Source organism: Tachysurus fulvidraco, chromosome 1 (assembly GCF_022655615.1).
Source record: "Tachysurus fulvidraco isolate hzauxx_2018 chromosome 1, HZAU_PFXX_2.0, whole genome shotgun sequence".
In the NCBI taxonomy this organism is placed as follows: domain Eukaryota; kingdom Metazoa; phylum Chordata; class Actinopteri; order Siluriformes; family Bagridae; genus Tachysurus; species Tachysurus fulvidraco.
Genome location: NC_062518.1, coordinates 35315947 through 35342416, shown reverse-complemented (window position 1 = coordinate 35342416; position 26470 = coordinate 35315947). Strand labels below are relative to the sequence as shown.

General features: G+C 37.6%; 1 protein-coding gene across 5 annotated transcripts in view; it reads left to right on the top strand.

The window, feature by feature from the left end:
• LOC113640312 (meiosis 1 associated protein) overlaps positions 1 to 26470 on the top strand; it is a 41772-nt gene that overhangs the window by 2984 nt on the left and 12318 nt on the right. Inside the window, exons 1-5 of one of the 5 annotated variants that reach the window (XM_027142743.2) lie at positions 19584 to 19679; positions 20659 to 20804; positions 20986 to 21244; positions 22123 to 22308; positions 23105 to 23294. In XM_027142743.2, the coding sequence (XP_026998544.2) occupies positions 20996 to 21244; positions 22123 to 22308; positions 23105 to 23294 (625 nt within the window). In that variant the 5' untranslated portion in view covers positions 19584 to 19679; positions 20659 to 20804; positions 20986 to 20995. Of the gene's footprint in view, positions 1 to 19583; positions 19680 to 19711; positions 20110 to 20658; positions 20805 to 20985; positions 21245 to 22122; positions 22309 to 23104; positions 23295 to 26470 lie in introns of those variants that run through there. The other 4 variants (XM_027142744.2, XM_027142742.2, XM_047819057.1 and 1 more) reach the window with 4 other exon arrangements.

Below are 26470 nucleotides of genomic sequence, written 5' to 3'. Positions count from 1 at the left end.
TTGATATTCGAGTAAGTGAGAATATTCAGACTGAATTGGTGGCATGTATGTGTGCTGTGTATGAAAGAAAAAAATGCAGACATGTGCACAAATAAATGTGTATGTTGACCGCTTTGTGTGTAGGTGTGTGTCTGTGTGTGTCTGTGTGTGTGTGTGTGTGTGTGTATGAGATAAGCATTTTCTGTGACACAGGCTTTTCTGATCTGTCCCTCTCATCTTGCTTGTTCCTATAAATTGCCTAAGTATTGGCACTACAATCAATGCTCAGTGAAGAATTCCAATTATTCACTCCACTCATTAAATTTTGCTAATTATTTATTGCGGAAAATGCCTAATAGTATGCCCAGTAAAGAGGATGTGTAACAGCTACACACACACACACACACACACACACACACACACACACACACACACACACACACACACACACACACACACACACACACACACACACACACACACACACACACACACAGCATTTCTGAACTTTAGGATACACTCCACAAGAAAGCTCTATTAAATAAAGGCCATATGGAATCTCCATTTATTCAATTATACAGATGGGGCTTCCACTTAAATTGATTAGATTATTGCTCAAACAGGTGTTTTGCTCACTAAAAGGCAAACATGACACACACACATCTGTTGTAATAAATTGTTTTGCATCAGCCTTAATCTACACAGATTGGAAACTCAGGGACAAAGGAAGAAAATGCTAAATGCTAAATCTTTCACGTTTTTTTTTTATATTCAGTACCACATAATTTCTAAAAATAGCTTCATCTGATTGAAAATTACAATATGGTGAACAACACTGGCTTCATGAACTGAGCAAAATTTCCATTTTATAAAATACATCCAAATGTAATGCATTCCAGGAATCCACTTTACTTAGCAGCCTTTCATTTTTGATTAAAAATGATCCACATTTTTTGTGCAATCCTATTATAGCCAAAAAGGCTGTAGCTAGATAATTCATAATAGGAGGTGAAATTATGCCAAATAGGACCTTAATCTCACGCCAAAATCTCCCACAGACAAATCACTGATTACCACTGAGAAAGCAGCAGATCCTTACAAGTACCTTGAGAGCAAATCATCAAGTGCATAATGCAGAAGATATGAATTTCAAATATCTGGAATCATGGATTCAGCTTTTGTTGAAAATAATTTGGTTTAAACGCCTGATTAAAATGTTACACCCGCTGCACAGGCAAATTAATACAATAATGAATGTTCGGTTATTACAACTTTTCATCTGTTTATAGCAAAAAGATTTGATTAGAAAGCATCAACATACGATTCCTCTGATCAGACGTTTCCACAATAAATGACCTAACATTCAGATATCCTAGGGTTTCTGTCATGTGATGTTTTTATTATCATCAGCATATTTGAGAATTTCAGGCTTTCCTGCACAACATAAATACAACTAGAGGTACAAGAGGCTTGAAATAACTCACCTAACTTCAGAAAAGAATAAACTGTACAGTACAAAGTCAATAAAATTGATTGTGATCCTTGTGTACTTTCCTTCGAACTGCTGATTCCACTTAAATGGGAAGGAAATGTACCGACACTGACCAATGGACAGGTGAAGATTGGAAAAAGACAGATGTTTTTCCAATCTTCACCTGTCTACTTTTCTTAAATCTGTGCCCACTACAGTGTCAGATTCCTGTTCTTGGTTGGCAGAAACTCAATACAGTTTAAAATTGTGCCCAACCGCCTAAGTTTTGGTGGCATGCAATCGGAGATGCTTTTCTGTGCATCACAGATATAAAGATTGATTATTTGCATTACCATATAGCTTTTCTGTCAGCTTGAACCAGTCTCCTCTGAACACTTTCATCAGATAACATACAGTAATTATGAGGCAACATGGCTCAAACGATCCATAGAAGTATATTAGGGTGAGTGATTATTGGTACAAATTAAAATAATCCTTCTTCATGAAGAACGGACACAATATCATCGAAATATTCAATGTTATCACCCTATATGTTCCTGCAAATGCCAGCAATTAAAACATCACACTTCTTGTGACGGTTGCTTCTTGACTATACGAGTTGTCATAAACCTCATGTCACCATTCAAGAGAATTGCAACCCATAGAATGGGTAGATGGAGCATGTTTAGTTAGAAACAGATACGTAAAAGTAGATGAATGGGTTAACAATCAAATGAAGAGCAGATAGGTTGCCTGCTCACAGCATCATCATTTCAAGGTAAACCTATATGTTGGTTGTTGTTTTTTTTGCCAATTTACCATGAAAGACTTGGTCTGAAAAGGGAAGCACTATTTCAAATCAAGTCCCTTAGGGATCAACATAATGCATGATGAATATGCATGAGGGAGGAGAGCTAGATAATGAGGAACTTAATAAGAGGCTGTTCAGGAGGACAACTCTATAGGAGGAATCAGGGCTGTGAATGATTGGCATGACAAATCTGATTCCTCAAAACCTGACAAACAAAAACCTGCCTGCATTGGGGGAGTATGACTGAGATTAACTCTATAAACATATGCAGAGAAACACGGCAATCCTGTGAGAGCAAACTAGCAAGCCAAGCAAGCAAACCATATGTGCCTTAAATATATAATTATGCATCATGTTCAAAAAAATTAATTTTAGAACGTGTCTTTTGCCCTTAAGGAGGCGATTTGGGCAGATGGCTGCTTTTGCTATTATGCATCCCTAAGAACACTCTCAATGCTACACAAGGAGCTTGAGGAGCACTCCAGAAAACACAGCTTTTATTCACTGAAAAGTAGCTTTGGGAACAATTGTGTAATAATACACCAAACTCATTAGTCCCAGGAGTTTAGCTGAGGAGCTTGCATTCAACAAATTGTACTGTCCAATACTGCAAGGTTAGTGAGAGAATTACAAAGGATCGAGTCAGTATAGCGGTCAGTTTTAGAGTATTATATATAGTGGCATATGTACAGTGAATTTTAATAAAGGAATGCAGCAAAAATAGGCAACATCTGGTGGTTCATGGGCAGACTGACTTGCAAGCATGGAAAAAAAAACCAGAATACAAAGCAGTGACTGTGGGCTGACTGTGTGTGCATGATGAAAGACAAGTCCATAACCAGAAGCTCTGTCCTACTCACATGCTATAATCCACCATGGTGGTCACCACTAGATCATACACCATGCTCTCTCATCTGATATATTCCACTCAAAATTATATGGATTGGACAGATCACAAGAATTGGACAGATCACACAGAAATAAAATGTACCCAGAGGTTGAGAAAAGAAAGAGGAGGTGTAAAAAGCCTGTCCTTAATTGCATCAAATGAGTCTTAGATTATTTACATTTCTTTAAAGCGGTAATGGTTAACTAATTGTTAATCTTCTTCAATAGGACTTTCCCAAAGAATATCATTCACTCGGAATGATCAGACTGCTGCTTCACTTCGTCTTTGCCATGAAAGACAGACAAGTTATTGGTATAATTGAGCTTTAAAGGTTGTCTAGCCTGGCCCCGCCTCTCAAACAAAAAATAACACTCACTTTGAGTAAGACCCTCACAAAGCTTTTCACACATGGAGTGTCTTCGCTTGCCGCTTTGTTCAATTCAGAACAGCTCTCTTGTGGTTGCCGTGGCAATAGTATATACACATCCGTGTGAGGCTCGAGCCATGACTTGCCACACTCATGCTGTCACTCAACTCCACTATTTATGTTAACAGGGTTTTGAGACCCCCAGGCTGCAGGACCTGACCCATCTGGCACTAAGTTGGCTCCGAGCCTGTGACAAAGTCTCCTGCTGAGCCAAAATGGTGGTTTGGAATTTAAAACGTAGCCGACAAGGGCACCAGGTGTTGCGTGTGTGTGGCATCATCAGCTGAGAGATGGGGCAGGCGAAGGCAAGCTGCTGCTCAGCATGTGTGTGGTGGGGAAGAAGTGTCAAAGCTATAGGTATGGACTTATTATAGATCAGTATAGAGTGTACATGATGCATAATATATCAAAAGCAGCAATAAATTCTATGCCATATGACTCTTTATAACATTTCAGCTTTACTTCCTCAGCTGGTTAACATGAAAGGAACAAATATGGGAGCGAAACACTGAAATCCTGACCAGTCTTTTAATGATGAATTACTGATGAAATGAGCAAAAGTGAAGCTGAGGGGAAATGAGATCTCTAATGAGTTAGGGGTAGAATAGGTTCAGGATAAAATATTCAGAATACAATGTGACCAAAGCCAATGGCTTTATTTGTACACGAAAATGAAAAGCTTATTTCTGTGCCTTGTCATCATTTAAGTCTGATCAATTCCTAGGACAAATAATGTCTACAGAACTAGAAGACAGAAGGCAGTTAAATAGTGCACACTTTAATTTGATCAAATTCAATTCATTTCAGTTCAATTTCAATTGTATAGCACTTTTAACAGTGGACATTGTCTCAAAGCAGCTTTACAGAAATTAAAAAAGTTACATTTAAATGACTATTTATCCCTAATGAGCAAGCAAGTGGTTCAATGTGAGGGGAGACTAATACATTATCTATTTTAGTGTGTAATAAATAACATTTTACATTTTATATGTTGTAAATAACATGATGTCCATAAGGCAAGTCCATAAAATTAGGGCGCCGTAGCATAAATGGCTGCCCACTGCTCCGGGTGTGTGTTCACGGAATGTGTGTGTGTTCACTGCTGTGTGTGTGTGCACTTTGGATGCGTTAAATGCAGAGAACGAATTCTGAGTATGGGTCACCAGACTTAGCCGTATGTCACGTCACTTCAAACAACGGGTGAAGACCTGCCTCCTCCGAAACACTTAAACTAGCGCTTATTTTTTCCTGTTTGTTTTATGTTTTTATGTTTTACAAAAATTGTGCTCCCAACAGAGTTTTCGACTGATGTCTGAAACCTAGTGAACCAATGGTGATGTATTCATTTATAGATACTTTTGTACATCACTCTGGATAACAGCCTCTGTCAAATGCCATAAATGTTATTGTAAATCTGAAGCTATCATGTAGTTACTGTACATATAATCAGAATTTAATTTTATTTATTTATTTTTTACATTTTCAGTTTAATCTCTTTTCGGAAATATTAACCGTTGCAAATTCCAAACTCCACCTTGGTTTTTACATGTATTTTCAATTTTTCAGCATTTATCATTAATGAGCATATGCTGATAAAAGATACCACACATATAGTGCAAAAAGTGTGTGTGGGTTTTAACTGAGAAAGAATTTCATGTAAAATAAATAATATATTTATTTTTGTATTAAATCCGGAATACATTAAAGACTTCAGAGGGTAAACAAAGGGGCTTTGTGTTTAATCCAGAGTTACCCAAGACAGTGAAAGTTTACACAATGTTGTCTTCAGGTTTTTAACAAAATATCAAATGGCTTCAGGTGAAGAGTCACCAAATAGGAAGTTGACTCCCAATTGCTCCCATTAGCAGACATTGTAAAAAAAAAAAAAAAAGCAATGAAATTAGGAAGAATACATAAAAAAAAAAAATAATAATAATGTGCAGGTAATTGGAAAAGATTTAATCTTATAATCTGGGTCTAGATTCACTATTTGCAATGAGGCTAGAATCTATAGACTAATACACTTTTTTCTACAATCTCATCTATAGCAGAATTTTAGCTTAATGTTATTCTCGGATCTATTTGTATCGGCATAAAGATGTGATAGATCTGATAGAGACTACAAAACAATTCTGTAACTCACTCTGGATAAGGGTGCTAAATGCTCTAAATGTAAAATAATCTTATAAAATAATATTTTTTCCGTTTTGTGCAGATAACTAGAAATATATAGATAAAATATCAGCATGCATTTCCTGCTGTGGCAAGAGGACCTTCAGCAAGAACATGATAATCCCGTCAAACATTAAGTGTATTAAGACAAGTGAGGCAAAGGACTGTAAGAGAAAGTACTTGAGTAACGAAACAACACAAGCTGCAACTAATGATAGAGAGAGAGAGAAAACACTTATGTTGGATTATAGTTTGTAATCCTGGAAGCAAGCCTAAGGGTGAAATAAGCAAAGAAACATTTGGGATAATTACTCAGTTTTTCTAAAATGTGTGCAAAGTTGATACCAAGGCTCTAGAGATACAGTGAAAAACTCTGAAAGTTTAATGTCAAACACAATATATTCTTTTTCTATTTATACTTTCTGCTTAATATTATTTCAAACCCTACATCCCTATATTTCTCTATAATCTATATCTATAATTAGATATTTGGAAAGTCATCAGATTACGTTTTATCAGACAACAAGAATGAGACCGAATCTATCTGTTGCTATATACTTTTATACAAATATAAGCATTAAACTTGTCTTATATGGGCTAGGTCAGAGTTAGCATCATGCTAGATAACATTTGAGAGATTAGGAAAAGCTGTTAGCTAGCATTTGCTATCATTAGCTAATGTTTTGTGTGTGTGTCACACAACAAATGTACCATAATTAAATAAAATTGCTGCAACACTTAACGTAGATGTCTTTCTCTTTTGGTAATATTTGTTGTAATTTTTGTTCATACTTTAAGTTAATTTAAGAGTTATCACTTTGATCATTCTGGATTAATATCAATAGGTTGCACACCTGACAAATGTAATTTAGTAGAAAACTGGTTTGTCAGACTCTGAGGTTGCCTTTTGGGATTCCATTTCAAAACAGGACAAAACACTAACATTCCCACACTTCAGGATAACAAATGTAGAGTGCACTGAGCCAAATCTGAGTGTGGCTTGTTCAACAAGGTATATAGCACATTGGGACATGTTCTTTGGCTTGCAAAGTCATAAGCTATAACAATAAAAGCATGTGCTTATATTGTGTAGGTCCCCATTGTGCCATCAAAACAGCTCTGATGCATCAAGGCATGGACTCATCATGACCTCTGAAGGTGTGCTGTAGTCTTTGACACCAAGACATTAGCAAAAGTTCCTTTAAGAGGTTAAGTCCTGTAAGTTGTGAGGCGAGACCTTCGTGGATCACACGTGTTTGTCCAGCACATCCTACAAATATTTCATGACATTGAGTTCTATGGAATTTGTAGGCCAAGTCAACACCTTGAACCATTTGTCATTCCTGAACAATTTGTGCTACAGAAGCTTCTTCTGTGGGACCAAACAAGCTTGCTTTTTCTTTGCATTAATGGCCATAACCCTCATGTCGGTTCACCAGTTATTATTCCTTGGACCGCTACTGGTAGGTATTAATCACTGGGAGTAGCTCTAACCCACTTATTTAGTCATCACAATTTGGCCCTTGTCAAAGTCTTTCAATTTCTTACGCTTGCCCATTCTTCAGCTTCACATATCACACAACTGACTGTTCACTTTCTGCCTAATATATCCCACCCCATGACAGCTGCCACTGTAATGAAATAATCAATATTGTTCACTTCACCTGTGAGTGGTTTTAAGGTTATAGCTGATAAATATAGCAATTTATATAGCAATAAGAAGATGTTCCACTGTAGGATTCGAAAGCAGAGCATCCTTGCGTGATCTATCTAATCACAGGACATAATATTATTGCAGTACACATTGATCAACACTGAGGGATTATAACCGACAGACTACAATATTAACCTGTCAGATTTGCTCTCCACACTGACAGATAATAAGCACTTTTAGAGCATACAACAGAACCAGACAAATTATTGTTGTATTGCTACCAAAGCCCTTGAACTGCATTGTATTGCAATAGGTAAAGTTTTAGGGGTGCCTTTGTTATTTAAAACTAATGTCAAAGAAATCAGTCTGTGTCTCCTTCAAGGTGACAAAATGGCAACTTTCAAATAAAGTGTTATGGATGATGTAAAACACAAAAAAAGCATAGAATAGAAAAGTATAGAATATCAGACACAAATTAAGCAAATGAATCAATTAAAACATGGAGGTGTAGTATTGAAGTGGAGGTATGGAGTTAAGTGCCAATTTGTTTATAAAAAGCTGACCTTCCTTATCTGATGGAGACACAATAGCACTCACAAACCTTTTCACTTTCAATGCTCTTTTCTAAAAATCCAGTTAATAGGCCAATTTCTATATTATTTTTTCCTTTCAAGTGCGAACATAACCATTTCAGATACACAAAGCTGTTTGAACTGTCAGTCAGGAGGAAAGACCCAGAAAGAGGAAGGAGTCTTTAGTCCTAATCTTTTCATTTGAAACATGTAATTAGATACAAAGTATAGGGAGCCACTTAGGGAATTATCTCCACTGATGCGAAACATCCAATGTCTGAGGTTTCCTAGTGTTTTGAACTTCTTTCACCAAGAGCACTTTGATTCAACAGTATGAAGGCAACAAGATTAAGCATATGCAGAACAATAATTAAAATCTTCAATCAACATCTAGAGAGCACACCTGCTAGAATATTCAATCACAAATAAAGAAAAGAAAATGGAACAATAGGGTGGAGACTGTAAGAGTAGTAAAAAAAACAACACTGGGCTGGTGTATTGAGACAAGCAGCAGGTTCTGCTGCATAAAAGTAGAGGGTAATGAAGGCAAAACCAGAGGGAGACCTGAAGCAATCTCTGAACACAATAACACCATAGAGATGCCCATCACCCTGGAGACAATGGAGACCTCTGCTCAATGATGTCATCTCCTCAAATCGGGCCACCACCGTCAGGCTAAAAGGTTGAAGAGATTCTAAAGAGAGAGAGAGAGCTGCTCGCTCATCGTCTCTGACCATTATTGCTTTAATTAATCCATACTTCAATTATTGTCTTCTTTTGGAGTGTATTTAGGATCTTTAAAAAGTACAAGCACAAAGACCACAATTACAATCTGAATATATGGAGCAGCACGGTGCGCAGATTGAGCTCAGTGAGGCAGTTCTCAGAAGAAGTTCTGTATTTGCCCTACCTATTGAACTATGGCAGGTTCCCTAAAAAAGCCATCATTTCACATTCACTTTGAACTTTCGAAGACAGGATGACAAATTGATATGGCACCAAGTGGAACTGGAGAAACTACAACTTAAGCTTATGTGTGTATGAGAGAGAGAGAGAGGGAGAGAGAGAGAGAGAGAGAGAGAGAGAGAGAGAGAGAGAGAGAGAGAGGAGGGCTGATTCTTAACTCATTGACCTTCAGGCTAATGTGATCACACAACACTTCTGTTTCTTGACACATACATGATGTAGGGGGTCAATACAGAGTTCAGCCTCATCACTGATACGTCAAACCCATATTCCTCTTTGTGGGAAGAAATACAAGATGGTTAAAATGATATAGCATTTATGTGTATTGTGTGTAATATATAATCCTATAATAGAAACAGCACTTAATGGTGTAATTACATAACATCATATTTAATCCACTGTAGTTTGTGAGGTTATTGTGGCAGCTGAAGTGAATATTTCTTCTCTCTTTTTTGACAGGGCACCCCAATGGATTAGACATTGAAGGTCAATTATATAACATGCAGTGCAGTCAAATCCAGACTTGTAACACACCCTTTCCTTTCTAAGAGCCTGATGACTGATGTTATGTTGTTTGCAAAAGAAGATTAAGATAAGCATTTTCACTTTCCTTTTACAGACTATACTCTATACTGTTAGAGAAAATAAACAAAGATGCTGTAAAGATAGCAGAATATGTCCCTTCCTTACAAATCGAGTGAGGAGAAGAACAAAAAAAAAGTCAAAGGCAATTTGTATTCAAGCAAATTAGGACAAACAGCTATAAGTGGCTATGACTTGAAAATAGCTCCCTAATGGGCTTTTAGAACTATAAAGAGTATTAACGAATAGCTTTTGCTATTTATGCTGTGCGTTTTACAGAGAGCGTGGAGCTGCTTTCCGATTCAAGAATCGTGTGCGTCAACTAGAGAGTGATATCGGCCTCAGTCTTTATGCGTTTGACACGTGACAGAATGGCAGCTTCCACTGCCTCAGTTGTTCCTCCTTCCATCTGTGCAGCCGAGCCTGAACAGCCTGCATCTCTCCTTGAAAAGGCCATAAGGCTGCGCAGCTTGAACGCAGAATGGTGTGATGTCATGCTGCATTAGCATGCTCAGCACCCGTTGGCAGCCTTTCCCCTCTGTCACGTTTCACTGTACCCATGACAGAAGCGCATATTTTTTAAAAGTTTGAGATTTCTCTTAGCTTTGAGGTAACTCGGATCATTGAGTGTGTGTGCCAAGCATGACTAGAGTTCTTCAGAGCACTGTGGCAGGCCATCTCCCGGTAGTCTGAAGAGACATCTGCCAGCAAGCAAAGATTTCTGGGAAGTCACTTACAGGCAGTTTTACCTAAGGCACAGAGGTGGTCACAGTATGACCACACCAAAGAGAAAGGAGATATACAGGTCACCCAATACATCAAAAATAATTTAACTAACTTATAACATGATACAATTTTTATGTAATGATTTAAGATTGAAAAGCAAGCTAAGATACACAGACATATTGTGCAGAAGCAAAATTCTTGTCTCTACAGGGGTGGACAAATCATAAATCCATTAGCAAACCCCCTGGGCCAGTAAAGCTCTAAGGCACTTGCCCAGGCCCATGGGATGGTTGCTTGGAAACTCAACTGATTAGGTCAAAATGTGGTAGCTAATGTAATCCGATTAATGTACAGAAAGGTTGATAAATGCATTAATATAGACCAAGGAAAATGAACACAATCATGTTTGAGTCTTAGACAGGAAGTGAATTGTTTAAAATCTTTTCCTCAAAGAAATTCTGTCTTCACATGACATCTAAAACATATTCAATTCTGGCTGGTGTCATTCATTTGTCTTGATGCTCTTTAACTGCATGTTGTGCAAGCAGAAGATTTTGACAGCTTAATACTGCACTTCATTCTGTGCATTTTCCTAATAAGCCTTTTCCCTCTACTTGCCTATTCCTGGGTCTGAAAACATCATCTGGGATATGTACATGCTAATTAATCCACCTAGAAAAAAAAGCAGTATGAGATGCGTTATTACTCGTAAGCACATTACATTTAAAAATAACCAATGAAAAGTTTTGTTTTGTGAAATCACTAGGATGATTTATTGTTGTACCTATTTTTCTAATGAGCGATTGCGATGGAGAAAAAAAAATAGCCTGGATATGGCATTTGCTTTGCCCAGATTAGTGATTTGTCCACCCTTGTTACATGAAGTTAAATATAAGGTGTGTAAAAAAAAAACCCATTAACGACATTTACGATCTGCACCTTAATTCAGTACAGTGCTTTTTACAACATTATCACAAATCCATGTCTAGACACCAACTCAGCAAAGCAAGCGCAACAGCTGCATCCAACGCCGAAGACTCTAGCCCTTCTGTTACTAATTGGTATGCCAGAACTACTATTAAAATATACTTCAAATATGAAGGAAGCTACTGAAGAAAATCTGTTTAATACATTTGTCATTGCTGTGACCTTGACCCTGTTTTACATTGTAATACTTACCTACAGGAAATAATATGCTCATTTCTTGTAGCCTATTTTTCTTAGAGCTGCAGTTTTTCATACTTTGCCATTTAAGTATTATAAACATGCATTGTCTTTACTATCTGTCATGCAATTACACAATATTAAAACATGTTTATAGCTTATTTCCTTATAACTTACAGTGAAAGACACACCTACATTCTGAAACCAGGCTTAAATAGCCAACAGATGTTCAATGGTGGGGAACAGATTTTACATTGCAGACTGAAGCCAGATTACTAAAGGAGCCTTGTGGTATTGCAACCACATGGCTAATTAAAATACAAATAATATCAACTCCTATACCAATACAAATATATTTTTGGGGGTGTCAAGATGATTCCATTAACCTCCTACGACCTGGTGTCCACATACGTGGACATCACTGCATCTAAAATGCAAGGCCAAACCAAAGCTCGGGTTTTAGGAGGTTAACTGTCTCTGATTCATCTCTTCTAAACATGTATATAACATGTATATAAAGTGTGTTAGCAAAATTGAGCATCATAACAAATAACTGCCATAAAACCCACCACGCAAAAGCTTGGTGAAAAAAAAAACAAAGACTATGGGAAATGAAAAAGCTAAAATTTGAACATAATGGGAAATTTTTTGAGCAGGGGACTCAGAAAAATTTTGTATAAATTACGGGGTTTTGGGGATTAAATCAGATCATTCTGGGACATCTTGATGAACTGATTTTGGGTTGATTTTAGCAATGAACTCTATTTTTACTTTTCTCACCCATGGCTCTTATGAATATCATTTTTGTAAGTGTATAAGTGTTTTAATAAGTTAAGTAATTAAGAAAGAGAAGTGACCGTACACCTAGTTTCGCAGTAAACGCTGCATTTATTTTCCTCAGAAAAAAAACACAGTAAACTGAAATCACATTGAAATGATGCTTAACTGCAAACCAAACTTTAATGGACTCAGCTATACTGAGACACTTCAACATTGAGTCACAACACCACAGCTCTGAAAAGTTTGAAGTAGCACAAGTGTAAGCCATATGATATGGCATATGTTATGGCTATGCATACGTTCTATGGTTAGAACTACATAGGCATATCGTCCCTGTGCTTCTGGGGTTTCCGCCAAGGTATTCTGGGTTCCTCTCTATTTCAAGGACATGAGCTATAGGCTGACTGGCATCTCTAAGTATTGTGTGATTGTGCCCTGTGATAGGTTGGTACTTCGTCCAGGTTGTCTCTCACCTTGTGCCCTGATATAGGCTACAGGTTCCTTGTTAGTGTTTTAGAAAATCAATCAATGGATGGATGAATAAATGGATGTATGGATGGATGGATGGATGGCAGGCTGGATGGATGGATGGATGGATGGAGAGATGGATTGATTGATTGATGGATGGATGGACTTTTTCTTTGGAAAACTCTTTCAGATTAAAATAACACATTTCTGGTTCATGAACATGTCGGAAAGATGCCACCACTGGTAACACCTGCTACACAAGTGAACAAGTAGCCAAAACCGCACACGTCACGGACATGCTGAAACAACAAACAGTCTGCTTACTTCGCACATTAAGCTAAACACCAGTATCCGTCCATGTGGTTTCTGATGAGAGATCAGCCATCGGGGGTGGCCTGCCTCCCCTTCCTGCTCTCTGTCCTCACACATTGCTCCTACCTGTTTCCTGTACCTCCAGCAACAGAGGAAATCACTGCCTGTAAAGAGGTCACTTGGCAACCACTTCCACCCAAGCACTCCCTGCACCCAAACAGAAAGACGTTATTATAACAGAGATTCTCTCTTCTAGGAAAGTCACGTGCATACTAAATACACTTCAACATTTCTCCCTATCACTAATTTTTTATCCGGCACCTGCTGTGCATTCAAAACGGCTCTATTCCGGCACTGTAATTACTCAATCAAGGCCACAACATGAACAACAGGAGTCCAGATCTTCAGGCTCCAGTTAATTTTTCCATCAAAATCATCTTTGTTTTTGTAATACATGTAAATTTGCATATGAAATTTAACTTGTATCTCTGCATTTAAACAAAAAAAAATGACCAAAGTGCCTAAGACATCCTTTAACTTGAAGTGTTTTTTTGACCTCCACTGTCTTGAACCATCGTATATGAATATGAACCATCGTTTTAGAAATTTAGAACTGTAGTTGCGTAGGAGGAGACGCTGAATAGTTTAAGCTTGGTTCTTTACAAGCAATCAGTGTTACCCACAGACACACACACTCACACACATACACATTCACACAGATATAGGAAAGTCAAGTCAGAGATCTATCATCTGTTATATTCCCTGTCTAGTAAAAGGAAGGAGTATGTAGATGCAATGAAAAGAAAACATAATAGGAACACAGTTTCCCATCCACGCCTACACCCACACCACAGAGAGATGTTAGGAGGTCAGTGAAAGCATGGTGTAAGTAGGAAGAAGAAAGAAAGAGGGCTTGATGCAGAGATCAAGAACACATGCGCAGTTCAGGAGCTCTCAGTGATTCACAATAAATTCTGGGTCTCTGGAAATTTGTTTAAGATGAGGTACAGTCCAGCTGCAATGCTAGAGAGTGATTTAGAAGACTTTACAACTAAACAGCTGTACTGCAGTAGACCAGTGGGTGCAGCAGTGGGTATTGGATGCAAGCAAACAGCAATAGAGACATAAATTAGGTGCTAAACGTATGCAAAGTAAAAATATTTTAAATAACCTTTATATATAGAAATGGCTTACTTAAATACAAATCAATATTTAATGTCATAGAAAGTATGTGCTTTGTTGAAACTGCTTGTTAAGGCAGACCAGGTTTCAGCTATTCAGTCTCCTGAGCATCTATAATCACATTTTACAATTAGGCTAAGTGCTGAATTTCCAAAATGGTGGTTTCAGCTTTCCAAGAAAGTGCAGGTCAAGCAACAGGTCAACCTGAAATATTTGCACATCATTGTGCAAGCTCAGTGAATGTCCCAAAGCCTATGTTAAACAGATAAACGTACTCTTTTGGACCTGCAGTTAGACAGCTCTCCACAAAGTAATTACAAATTCTGCATTTTCAGATTTAGGTGTCAGCTTTTCCAATTTTCCTTTCTCTCCACCCCCCCCCCCCCCCCACACACACACACACACACAATTTTCCCTACATGAGGAGATTAGAACTCAAACCCAAAACCATCAAATTAATCTTTCATACGGGAGCATTCAAACAGCCGTGTGTGAGAGGGCCATTTCCATGACAACAGAACGAGATTAGGCAGTGATTGTGTGGCCCGTTGATTGGGAAAACCACTTAAAGATTTCTCTTCTCACTGTGAAAATGGGCTAGCTTGGGGAACAAAAGAACACAGAGGGAAAAGCAGAGCATGTGAATTTCATTGGCAAATTTCAGGATATGACTAGTGAATGCATTTCAATTTTAAGCCTTTTAGTCTTTTTCTCTTTTTTTGACTGTATGATCTAAAAAAAATATTGTACTGTATGTGCAATATTTTCCTTTGTGAACATAAACAAACATTTGCGATTTCCATTTGTTTCTGGCTTTTCACCTGAATTCCTTTAAAGCACATTCAAGTAGCATGACAGACATTCATGAATAAGATAATGAATTCACACTCCTGCAGCCCCATTGTTAGCTATGCTTTCTGTTATTGTTTGCAGTCATTCAATGCTCTCAGTGTGGAAAGGGCATCTTGCAACTGGCCACTTTATTAGGAAAAATATAGGATTCTGTTGGGTTTTTTTTTGCTCTTAAAAAATCAGTTCTTCATGAAGAGGTGAAAATTTTATTGAGGTTTCATGTTCACAGAATTGCATCACATAATTAATGCACATGTGTCAGCTGCATATTAATGCTGCGACATTCCTTTTCTAACACAACCACTGTTCACCACATCAAAGGTGCACGGCTGGGCTTAGATCTGGTGACTGATGAGGCCAGTGAAGTACACTGAACTCACTGTTTGTTCATGGCACCAGCTGAGACAACAAAGTGCATTATCATGCTGGAAGTAGCCATTATAAGATGAGTAACTTTTGGCTATAAAAAAGTGCATGTGGTCAGCAACAATGCTCAGCAAATGCTCTGGCATTCACATCATGCTTGTTTGGTAAGAAGTGGCCCATTGTGTGCCAAGTAAACATTCTCTACAACATCACGCCAACATGTTATAAAAACTGTTGATACAAGACACTTCTGTTGTTGTAGCCCATCCACCTCAATGTGTTGTTCTTTTCTGCTCACCACAGTTATAAATAGTGGTTATTTGAGTTATTTGACTACCTGATGGCTCAAACAAGTCTGGCAATCCTCTTGACATTTCTCATCAGCACAGGGTTTCTGCCTACAGACCTAGTGCTCACTGCACTATAGAGATTTCTGAAATTCTGAAATGATGCAAACATGCAAAACTCACAGACATTACAAAATTCTTTCTAATGCCATTTGATGTGAACATTATCTAAAGCTTTTAACCAGCACTGCACTGCTGCCACATGATTGGCTGATTAGATGTTCGCATGAATAAGGTTTTCTTAATAAAGTGACTGGTGAGTGTTCATACTCAAAAAAGTATTAGTGAAAATCTAAATCTTCTCTTTTGTAGCTGTGTGCGTACTGAGTGGCCAGATGTCTGGCACCTCCTCTGGAGCGCTTCAGTGTCCAGGACTCAGACTTAAATGGCTGTCTGTGTTCTGCATACAAAATACTTGCAAATATACAAATCACGTCGCAATAACTGGGAACATTGTGTTTTAAGATTTCTACAAATCAGCACATCTACAGAACATCTACTATTTTTATATTTTATAAAAGAAAACACAAGATCATCTCTCCTCATTCTAAGAGACTGACTCTAAAGTGGACAGACGTGTCATTCTGGGAAGAGTTGCGACCTTGACAGAAAGCGACTCAATCTGGAGCCTTTCAGTGGTGCCGGCTGATGATGTAATCCCTCAGCAGGCCATGAAGCTGGACTGAACAGAGTCTCTAGCAAATAAACCTTCAACTCTAGAGAAGATTAAAGAGGAGTGGGACAGGGTTAGAGACAGATTTACACTGACACAAAATAATTGCCCGTCGTCGTTACACCAAGGTAGTCCACAATGAACTGGTCCAGATTTACAGCATCTGAACAGCTTCATGACAGCAGCATTACTGAGTTACGATGAAGGTTACAGTCAGGTCACAGTCATGTTAGTGTTAGCATTACATACATAGTCAACTCCAGAATTATTGGCACCCACAGTAAAGATGGGTAAAACACATTATAAAAATATAAACAGCTTTTTCTAATTTAATAATTATACTTCAATTAAAGGTGACATTTCTCTGGGAGACTATGCTAAGATACTTTTATAAAAAATAAAAAATATATTATTATATATATATATATAATATATATAAAAAAATATAAAATCATTTACTAATAATTCTGTAGAGGAATTATTATACTGTACAATGCTAACAAACCACCACCAAAGTCATGCTAATATGCAAACTGTAGCACAGCATAAACAGAGCCAAAGCTTTTGGCTTTCATTACAGAATAATGCCTCTATATTGCTTTGTTGAAAAACTACTGAAAGTATGATCTTCAGGGAACTGCTAAATCAGTGAACGCAGACTGAAATCAAGCCTAAAGTCCTAAAGTAATCATAAAAACATTAAGTGTTTACCCAATTATTTTGAAGCATGGATTTAAAGTTAAGAGGCTTTGACAAGAGGGGAAAGGGCTAAACTCTGCAGAGAATGGGAGTAAATAAAGCAAGTAAAAATTATTTTTGGATTCATAAAATACACTTAATAGATGGAACATTTATGAGCTAATCATGAAAGAAAAAGAACATTAAGGAATGGTTAAAGAACAAAACGTGGGTCTCAACAGGGACTATTTTAGTTTCTATGTTATCACCTTCTTCTACAGTTTATCTAACATGATGGCTATTATTGTTTTTTGTTTTTTATTATTATTGTTCACCATAATAACTGTGACCACAACTAAAATAATTATACCAATAACACATGAAGGAAGTTGGTACCAAATGTATTATCTGAAATATGTGCACTTGTACAAAACAGTCTTGTCTTCTTTGTATTCCAAAGACACATCATTTGGGGTTTAAGATTTATGAAGTGTGCCTCTTGATCATAAAATTGCAATTCTACCTCTGGCAAATAAAACAAAAAGATTTCATTTTAATTTCCCCTTAAGATGTGTAAGCACATTTTGGCTTCATTCAGCAATGCTGTGACAGTGAAAATCCGGATATTTCTGTAAGCGATTGTTCCAGATAGAGATTACATCATAAGACGAGCTGAAGAGCCGGCATGCAGGGACAAGACCTTTGTTTTATCTAAGTATGAGTTTCTGCCTAATGCCTAGCAGTGAGAGAAAAAGTTAAACAGCCATTACTTTACCACACAGTCACTGATCACTGTTTATCTGCTATCAGTAAACCCAGCATAAAATGTCAGTCTTATCTACAGGACATAAAAAAATACTGATATAGTTCACAAATAGAGCCTGACGTTGATCTGCTAGAGTTGATTCTGCTAGAATATATCAGTCCAAAATCTAAACACAGGCAATTTTTTCTAAATGCTACGAACTAAAGAGGACTAGAAAAACACACTATAAGAGAGAAAAACAGCGATTAAACATTTGCAAGCATTCCAGCACTAGACCTTCCACCTAGAGAAATTTGACAGACGCGGTCGTGTCAGATTGGAGAGCTAGTCCGTTCTCCCTTATCTCTGCAGAACAGATGTGGCAGCTTCATGCCAATTCCCGCCTGCACAGGACGAGCAGCGCATCGTCATACGTCAGGTCTGATTTCACAGCACACCCTTCAGCCAAAGCTTCTTAAAGCTTAGAAATGAATCTGGCTCTGTGGATGTGCTTAAATAACTGCCAGCATTTATTTGGGAGAGAAGCTTTTGATTTCATAATATCTCAGAAAGTTGTGGTAGGTGTGAAAATGTCTTTGCTTAACTTTGGGAATGGCTTGATGCACCAGGCTGGGATGAACCGTTCGTTAAGGGTAATAGTTTGCTAGTCATCAGTGTAAAAATTGAGCAAATCGGATATTCTGCTCATGGTGATCTAGTCCAACTGCTCTGGGCTTCTCAGGTACTATGCAAGCAGCAGAAAAAAATACATGTGCAAATTTACACAGAATTGGTTCTGCCTTTTGAAATGTTGCTAAATCACACAGAAGCAGGCCTCTGATTCCGCTGGTTACAGCAGGAAAAATTTCAGCATCTATTTTGTGCCAATGATTGATGCTCTTCCTGATAAATTTGATATCACTGCTGTGCTGAGAATGATCCATTACCCTGTATATCTACTAAGTCACCTTTGCAATGTTAGCTTTTTGTTATCTGCTTATTATTAGTAGGGATGTCAAGTGTCACGCATTGAGAGTGACAGTCACGCATTTCAGTCTTTTCTCACGCTCTCCCACCACACAGCAACAACCAAAGAAAAAAAAACAACAACATATTTATTAGCGATGGTGTTTTCGATTCGGTTTGAACAAAACCAAAACATGAAACAGCTTGTCTCTGGACAGGACATTGTCCTCAGTTATGACCCTAAAAATGTCTGGGGTTGAACTGAACTGTTTTACTGTAAATGGGAGCAACAAAACAAATGATAAAGGAGTTCAAAAAAGGCAACAAACACTTACAATAAACAACACCAGTTAAATCTCTCTCTCTCTCTCTCTCTCTCTCTCTCTCTCTCTCTCTCTCTCTCTCTCTCTCTCTCTCTCTCTCACTCTCCCATTTTTTTCCTGACCATACCCATTGAAACACATACAGTACCATGTCTTAAAGATAGGGTCTCCGATGTTTGAGAAATGCTTCAGAAAACTGTGTTGGAACGCCAAGCAAAACAAAAATCAAAACAAACGTGTAGCCAATGAGCAGAAAGGGGCGTGTCTTGTCAATATGTGCAGAGAAAGTGTTCAGTGCACATGTCTGACATTAGCAGAAAGCGGATTTAACATTGACATGGAGGATAAAAACAAAGAAAGATGATAAATGATAAAGACACATTTCTTTCCATTAGTTGCCTGGGTTACGTATGTATGTGTGGGCGGAGCTATCAGTACAGGGGTGGGACCCATTTGGGTTAGGGGCGTGTTTGTTTTGGTGATTTTATATGTCAACATTGGCGTTCAAACATCGGAGACCCTACCTTTAATCTCACTGAACTCAAATGCACAAACTTCTAAAGAGTACTTGAAGGTAGCATCATCTTAATGCTTGGAAGCGAAAAGTCTTGCCTTCGTATTTATGTCATTAAACGCTACAAAGTGCGAAAAAAGAGAAAGTTTCCTCAAAGAAAGTGTATAATTTGGTAGCAACAAGCTAGTTTAAAGGATTTCTTCTTGTTGTTTTCAAATTAACGGTCAGAAACACAGAGGTAGTTGAACGCGGCACACGCCTCGTACAGTTACACATACACTTTAATTTTGCGTTTATAAAAAGCGGACGTGTGCCGTTTTTAGTGTCGATGCACTACCGCGTATATCAAGAATTATATGTGATATAAATCTTCCAAAAAGTCTGAAATTAAAGGGACGATATCTATGTTTCGGTGTCGCGCGCGCACATCTGACAGAAAATAACGGTTTGACAAAAGCTACAAAAACTAGCAGTGGATTAGCCGTAAATTGTAAGTAAATTGTCATATCTGTACATGTTTATAATAAGATTTTAATCATATAATCATAATATTAATATCTAATTAATGCGGTTTAGGTTTACGGTGTAAACACACACTTGCGAAAGAGGTAGTTCTGTATTAACACATAATGAATAGTGTTTAACACCAGAAAACCTTTGTAAAGTTCTCATATTGTAACATATGAACCTGTTTTCCATTCTTGTAAATTGTATATTCTTTAATAATGTGATTCCTGGCTACAAAATATGAATTCATTTACAAGTGAAATGTAAAATAAACTAAAAACTGAAGTGAGCCCCAGAAAGTTCTTGTCAGTTATGCACTGCTTTCTGAAGACATTCGAAATAATAAGTCGAAAACATGGTTTTGCTGTAGAGGATTTAATGGCTCTTAAAATCTACCCATCGTCTCCTCTTGTTTTGATCAGACTGCTTGCTCATCTAATGACATTGGGCCTGTGCTGCCCTTCAGTCTAAAGCACTGGACTATTTTAGATGAGACAATCTGTCCTTTGTCGTATATGTTGTGTTGAAACAGGGGGTGCATGCCTGAGGCAAAGAAAGACCCAGAACATCAGCTTGGTGAAAGAGCTCTCTTGTGAAGAACAGAACTGATGCAGCCATAGATTTCTGAGAATCATACACGTATTTAACCATTCTCTACTGATATTCCACTTGTTTGATGTAAGCAACAATAACAGCCTTGTTTTAAATAGCCATGGAAATAGTTTTAGGAAAAATGCTTCTGGTACAGTCTGTTACTGGTAATAAACAATTAGCTTGATTAGTGTCTGTTATTTGTTAAGAATGAATAGTTTCCTGATATTTTCTGATATCAATAACTGTAATGTTTGTTTTTCTGCAGATTCAGAAGCATGAGTGGTAGAAATCGGACAGGTGCTTCAGCCAGCCAGCTGTGCCATGCATCGTCCTTTTCCGCTCAGCCGCCTCGTGTGCTAATAGTCGACACCTCACCACCTTGGTGGTCAGAGACACGTTCGGTCCTGTGTGAGGCCCTTGAGAACTTCCTCACTTTGGCAAGCAGTATGGAGGGACCTTGTCGAGTACCTCTGCTCAGTCTCTATGCAGTGAACCTGCAGCAGGAGTGTCTGCTGCCATTTGTGGTGAGAGAAAACTGTTGAAATTTTGACACTTGGAGACGAGTGAGTAAATTAATTGATGTTGATAAAGGTGTTGATTAATTTTCTATATCAGCACAGCTTAGACTATAATGCTGTTGTAATTCAAATACATTCTAATATGTTATTAATTCTATAGGAACACTTAATTCACAGAAACTATTAACCCTGAAGTAAAATATCACTGAGCAGATAAAGCTGTAATAGAAACTTGTTAACTGATGTTAGATGTCAAATGCTGATGTTAGCACTTTGTATCAGACAGGGATTGGAGACTTCTAGTCAGAGGACTTTGCACTTTATGGTACATCTGTAACACGACAAGCACAAATTTACTTTCCTCTAAAGTTTATAAAAGAGATTAAAAAAAGAGAAACTGAATAGGGAAGAACTGTTTAGAACTGCCTTAACTTATTTTACATATCGCTCCATTGCAGCTTTGATTATTTTACCTTACAGGATGCGCTTTTCATGTTTTAATCCTCACATAATAATCACTAAAAGCTATTTTCTGAGCATTGCAGGTATCAGTATTTTAATAATATTGATGCAATGTTTTATGATTAATCATATTTTCCTGTAACTTAAACTTGAAAACAGATTTTAAGTTTAAGGTTTACATATGGACATTAAAATTAATTTAGTTATTTTTATCCTGCAATTTCATGTCAGTTAAAGAATTTTTGAAAATAATAATTAATAAACCATAATTATTTCAGCTTCTAGAGAACTTGGTTGTTTTGCTGACATTAAATCTGAATATCATGACACAATACACGTATATAGAAATATCATGATACAAATTTTTTTCCCCATCTCATCATATCCCCTTGTTTTGTTTTCTCCATTCTGTCACTCGGCAGCAGGTGAAGGGGAATCTTGTGCGCTTACACTCATGTGTGGAGGAGCTGCGTTCTCTGCCTACGGAGGGCTGTATACAGCCACATGTCGAGCTTCTTAAACAGTCAGTGCTGGACAGCCTGCAGCAATACAAACAATTCATCTGCCATGCTAACCCGGGGAACAGTGTGTACAGCAGGTCTATAGATGTAAGGACCCACATTTCTTATATGTTGATGGCTAGGCAAGCATTTTTTTGGTTATGCAAGTTCCAATTTTATCAGCCTTGCTAGAATCAAATAAATATTTCAGTTGGAGACCAGGGCCTCAGCCTCACGTCTAAAGTGCTTTCAGAGAACTCGTCGGTGGAAACCACCCGCCGACCTACATGAAGATAATCCCACTAACTTTTTCTGAGCACCAGCATTCATATTTAAATTCTCTGCTGATGGAATGTGGCACTGATTTAACCCCTGTTATCAATCGTTAATGAAGCCATCAGCAATCTGACACAAACCACATGGCCTGCTGTTTCCTCTCCACACTCCACAGGCCTCACTTAAATGTTCTCCATGCAGGAAGCAAAGCAGAGGACAAGTGCTTTTAATCAGATTGTTTCGATATTTATTTTGCCCTTAATGGAATTAATGTTACATTTGTGCTTACAATAGACAGCTGTTGGAGAATAAGGACGACTGCAATTCATACAGTGATCCTTCTGTGCTAGAGGAAAGTTTAGTAAACCACTCCAGCTGCATTTCTTATTATTTATAGGATAACACTGGCTTCAAAAGTCTTTTTCACAAACACACACACTGCACATAATACAGACAATTTAGAGATGGAAACATGGAGGAAACAAGGGCCGAGGTAAGAATCAAACCCACAACCCTGGCCCAGACCTCAACTTTATAATTCAGTGTTGAGGATTTTGTTAATGGTTGATTTTCAAAGAATTAATTATTACTAAATGATTAGGTTGTAATCGATTTTGTGTGTTTGAAGGTGACAGTAGTGAGCAGTGAACCGGGCCAGGCTGTACTCAGGCAGATGGAACGGGGCCTGAAGGACTGTGACCTGGTCAGCCTGCGACGACTGGTGGTTGTCCACATTACCGTAGAACAGAACCTTTCAGACAGAGAGCCAACCTGGAGCCCAGAATCCTGCTCTGCAGAGGGCATGGAACACCCAGACGGTCAGCATCAGATCACATCAGCACATCCAGTTCAGCACTTTCAGTTTAGCTGCACTGGGTATTTTTAGTAAAGCCTTTCAGCAAAGACTTTCAATCTGAGTAAAAATCAACCTCCAGCACACTGTGCGCATTGTGTTCTCATTGTACGCAGTATACATTTCAAGGCACATTTAACCTAATCATTATATTTCATTTTTGAAGATGTTTCTTTTGGTTGTTTTTGAGCCACAAGCCAAATCAGAATTAGGTGAACGTCTAATCACCCAGATTACTCTATAGTAAATTTCTAAACAAAGGTCTGGTTTGCATTATAAGGATTGCAATAGCATAGACTAAAAAACAGGAAGACTTCATAGAGATATGGATTAACAAACAACAGCTCAACACACCTACATTTAATCCTTTCTACCTGCCACTTTTATTCAGGGTGTCTTACAGTTAGCAGCGGAAGGCAGAGCAATACAAAATACTATATAGGACTCATAACCTGGCTTTTACAAGTGCAAATAAAAAGCCAAATAAATGCATCCCAAATACCTATGATGACTCTCACCTATGTGATAGAACAAGTTCTGATACCTGGATACCCGCTGAAGGAATAAATTCATAACTATAGTGTTTGTCGCACTATTAACCCGGCTGTATTTCACTAGTCATAAAGCCCAGGAGTGTTATTTATCTGTGGACTGTTACTTAAGGTCACAGACACTGTGGAATTGGTGGTACACAGTTTAGTTGAAATACAGTACACAGCTTGTGTATATCTCTCATGGTCTAAAAGATGTCTGACCCAAAAAATAGACAAATTAGTAGATTTTGAAATCATTTTCTTAAAATCAAAATTAGCCAAAAAAAAAAAAAAAACGGGAAAAGATTGCCTTGAAAATTACAATGAAGCTATACATGTCTTGTGAGACAAATAGACAGAGACTGGGCTTATCTGACTCAGTACAGTGCATAAAAAACACACAGAATTTCTAAAAGGACAGTTACATAAGCATAATTACTTTAAAGATGGGTGCGCCATCACCCTTCATTCTGAACTACATGATCATTCTGACTGAATCGCTCCTGCTTAGCTGAACATAGCACTGTTTCAAAAGACACAGTCAGAGATGGTGTAGTAATTGTTGGACGCTGATATGGATTATAGCTAAATGTGTTCTCAAGAGTGCTGTGATTCTATCACTTCTGCTCCACACCCACACACACACACACACTTATCCATACACTCAGGTACAGATCCATGCTGACCTCCAGAGTCCAGACCCATTAAAAGTTTAGACCTACTGGAAAGTGAGCCAGAACCCCTCCTTCACATACATCCTGTTTTTCAGTTTTCAGCAGACAGACTTCAGCATGACAGCCTCATGATCAGGGTTGTGGAAGGTGTTTTGTAAAAGAGGAAGGAAGCATGAAAGTGTGTGCATATGTGTGCACTATAAATAATAGACATTTGTGCATGTAGTCTCGCTACAATTTAATACTCTTAAGCAACGCAGAGAAGGTTTACTGGCCTGCATATTGCATATTAAATGAGTTCATTCACCCGTAATTCATGTTTTGTTTATGCATAAAAAGCAGACATTTGGCATTCAGCCTTGTAATACTAATGTTAAAACTATGTCTGGGGGTATAGTAACTAAAATGAATTTTAAATAAAACTTAATTTTAAAAGATTAATGTATTACCAAATAATAATTCACATTAATTAAACAGAATAAACATTTGGCCTAATATTTATTCCCTACTAAATCTCAGTATTTTCTTGCTGTTATGAGATGACATAAAATACAGCATACAATCTTCACTCATGCTGGTATTTTGGCATACAATATAATGACCAAATATCAATCCCAATATCAGTGGTGGCTTGTAACTGTGAGTCCTGTGTCTGATCTTAGGATTTTACATTAGAATTAATTAAATAAGACTACCAGAGAGTCAATGGATGGTAATCAACATTTTAATAGTAATTCACTTTTTATAACTTATAAAATGATTAAATGTAAATAATGCATATCATTTGAGGCATTGACCCTTTTAAATAAATCCAGTCTAAATCTCATAGACTAATTATTATGCTCTGTTACACATCACTGATCAAGGCACAGTGTTATGAACAACCTGTCAGGTGGGGTACAGTAGAAAAACAGAAAATTATGCAATGACCTTGTGATCAGGGTTGTGATCTGACAACATGGCTGTACTCTAATGCCTGTTTTTTTTTTTGTTTTGGGATATGTTTACTCGATGTGGTGTAGCTAGCACTGTCAGTCTTTAGTCATCTCTCTGTGACATTGTGATTTTGTTTATGCTAGAAATTAGACAGCATTTTCGGGTTAGTAGTACATCATGAGTTTTCCGCATGATGAGTCAAAACAAAGCCACCCAGTCTGTCTGACTGACTTTTAACTTCTCCATCTATTTCTCTGTCATGTCTCTGTCAGAGGCAGTAACTCTGGCCTTTACTATATTTGACACGGCAGATTTACTGCTATGGGTACAAGACAGGCCTGCCCATAGGTCGTGCCCTATGTCTTTTACTCTGGCATCACCATGGTAATGGGATGGTGTGGTTAAGGAAACATGCTTTTGTGTAGACTGGCAAAAACTTTAATGACACAGATAAAGTGTGTGTGGTAATCACAATATATCACAAGATGTCAGAGAACTGGCAACTATTTAAATAGATCTCTCTTGGTGCTTTGCTTTGGGCAGACTGATAATGTGTGCTCAGAGTGTGTGTGTGTGTCTGTGTGCTTGTTTGTGTGTAAGGTGGTTTATCTCTTGTCTTTTAACACTTAATGCTCATGGTAATCCAATCCCTAAATTCCACACTTACTCCACATTGCTGTTTTTTCCTGAAATTTATGCTATGTTTCATTGTTTAGGAAAAAGAACGGTGTTAAATAAAAAAAGCCAAATATATTTCTAATGCATTCTATGCTGTAATTTGTTATGGATTGTAAATCCAGAGACTAGCTGCTGCATACTAAACAGTGTATTTTTCTTTCACACCCAGACTGCAAGTCCTTAAAAATCTTCATTTTACTGAACATTTGATGAGTTCAAGGGCTTAATAACGTATTAAATGTAATGTCACAATACATTTAAGCCTTTTTGTAATGGAAATTGTATTTTTATGTTATTATTTTGAATGCAATTGGGTCATC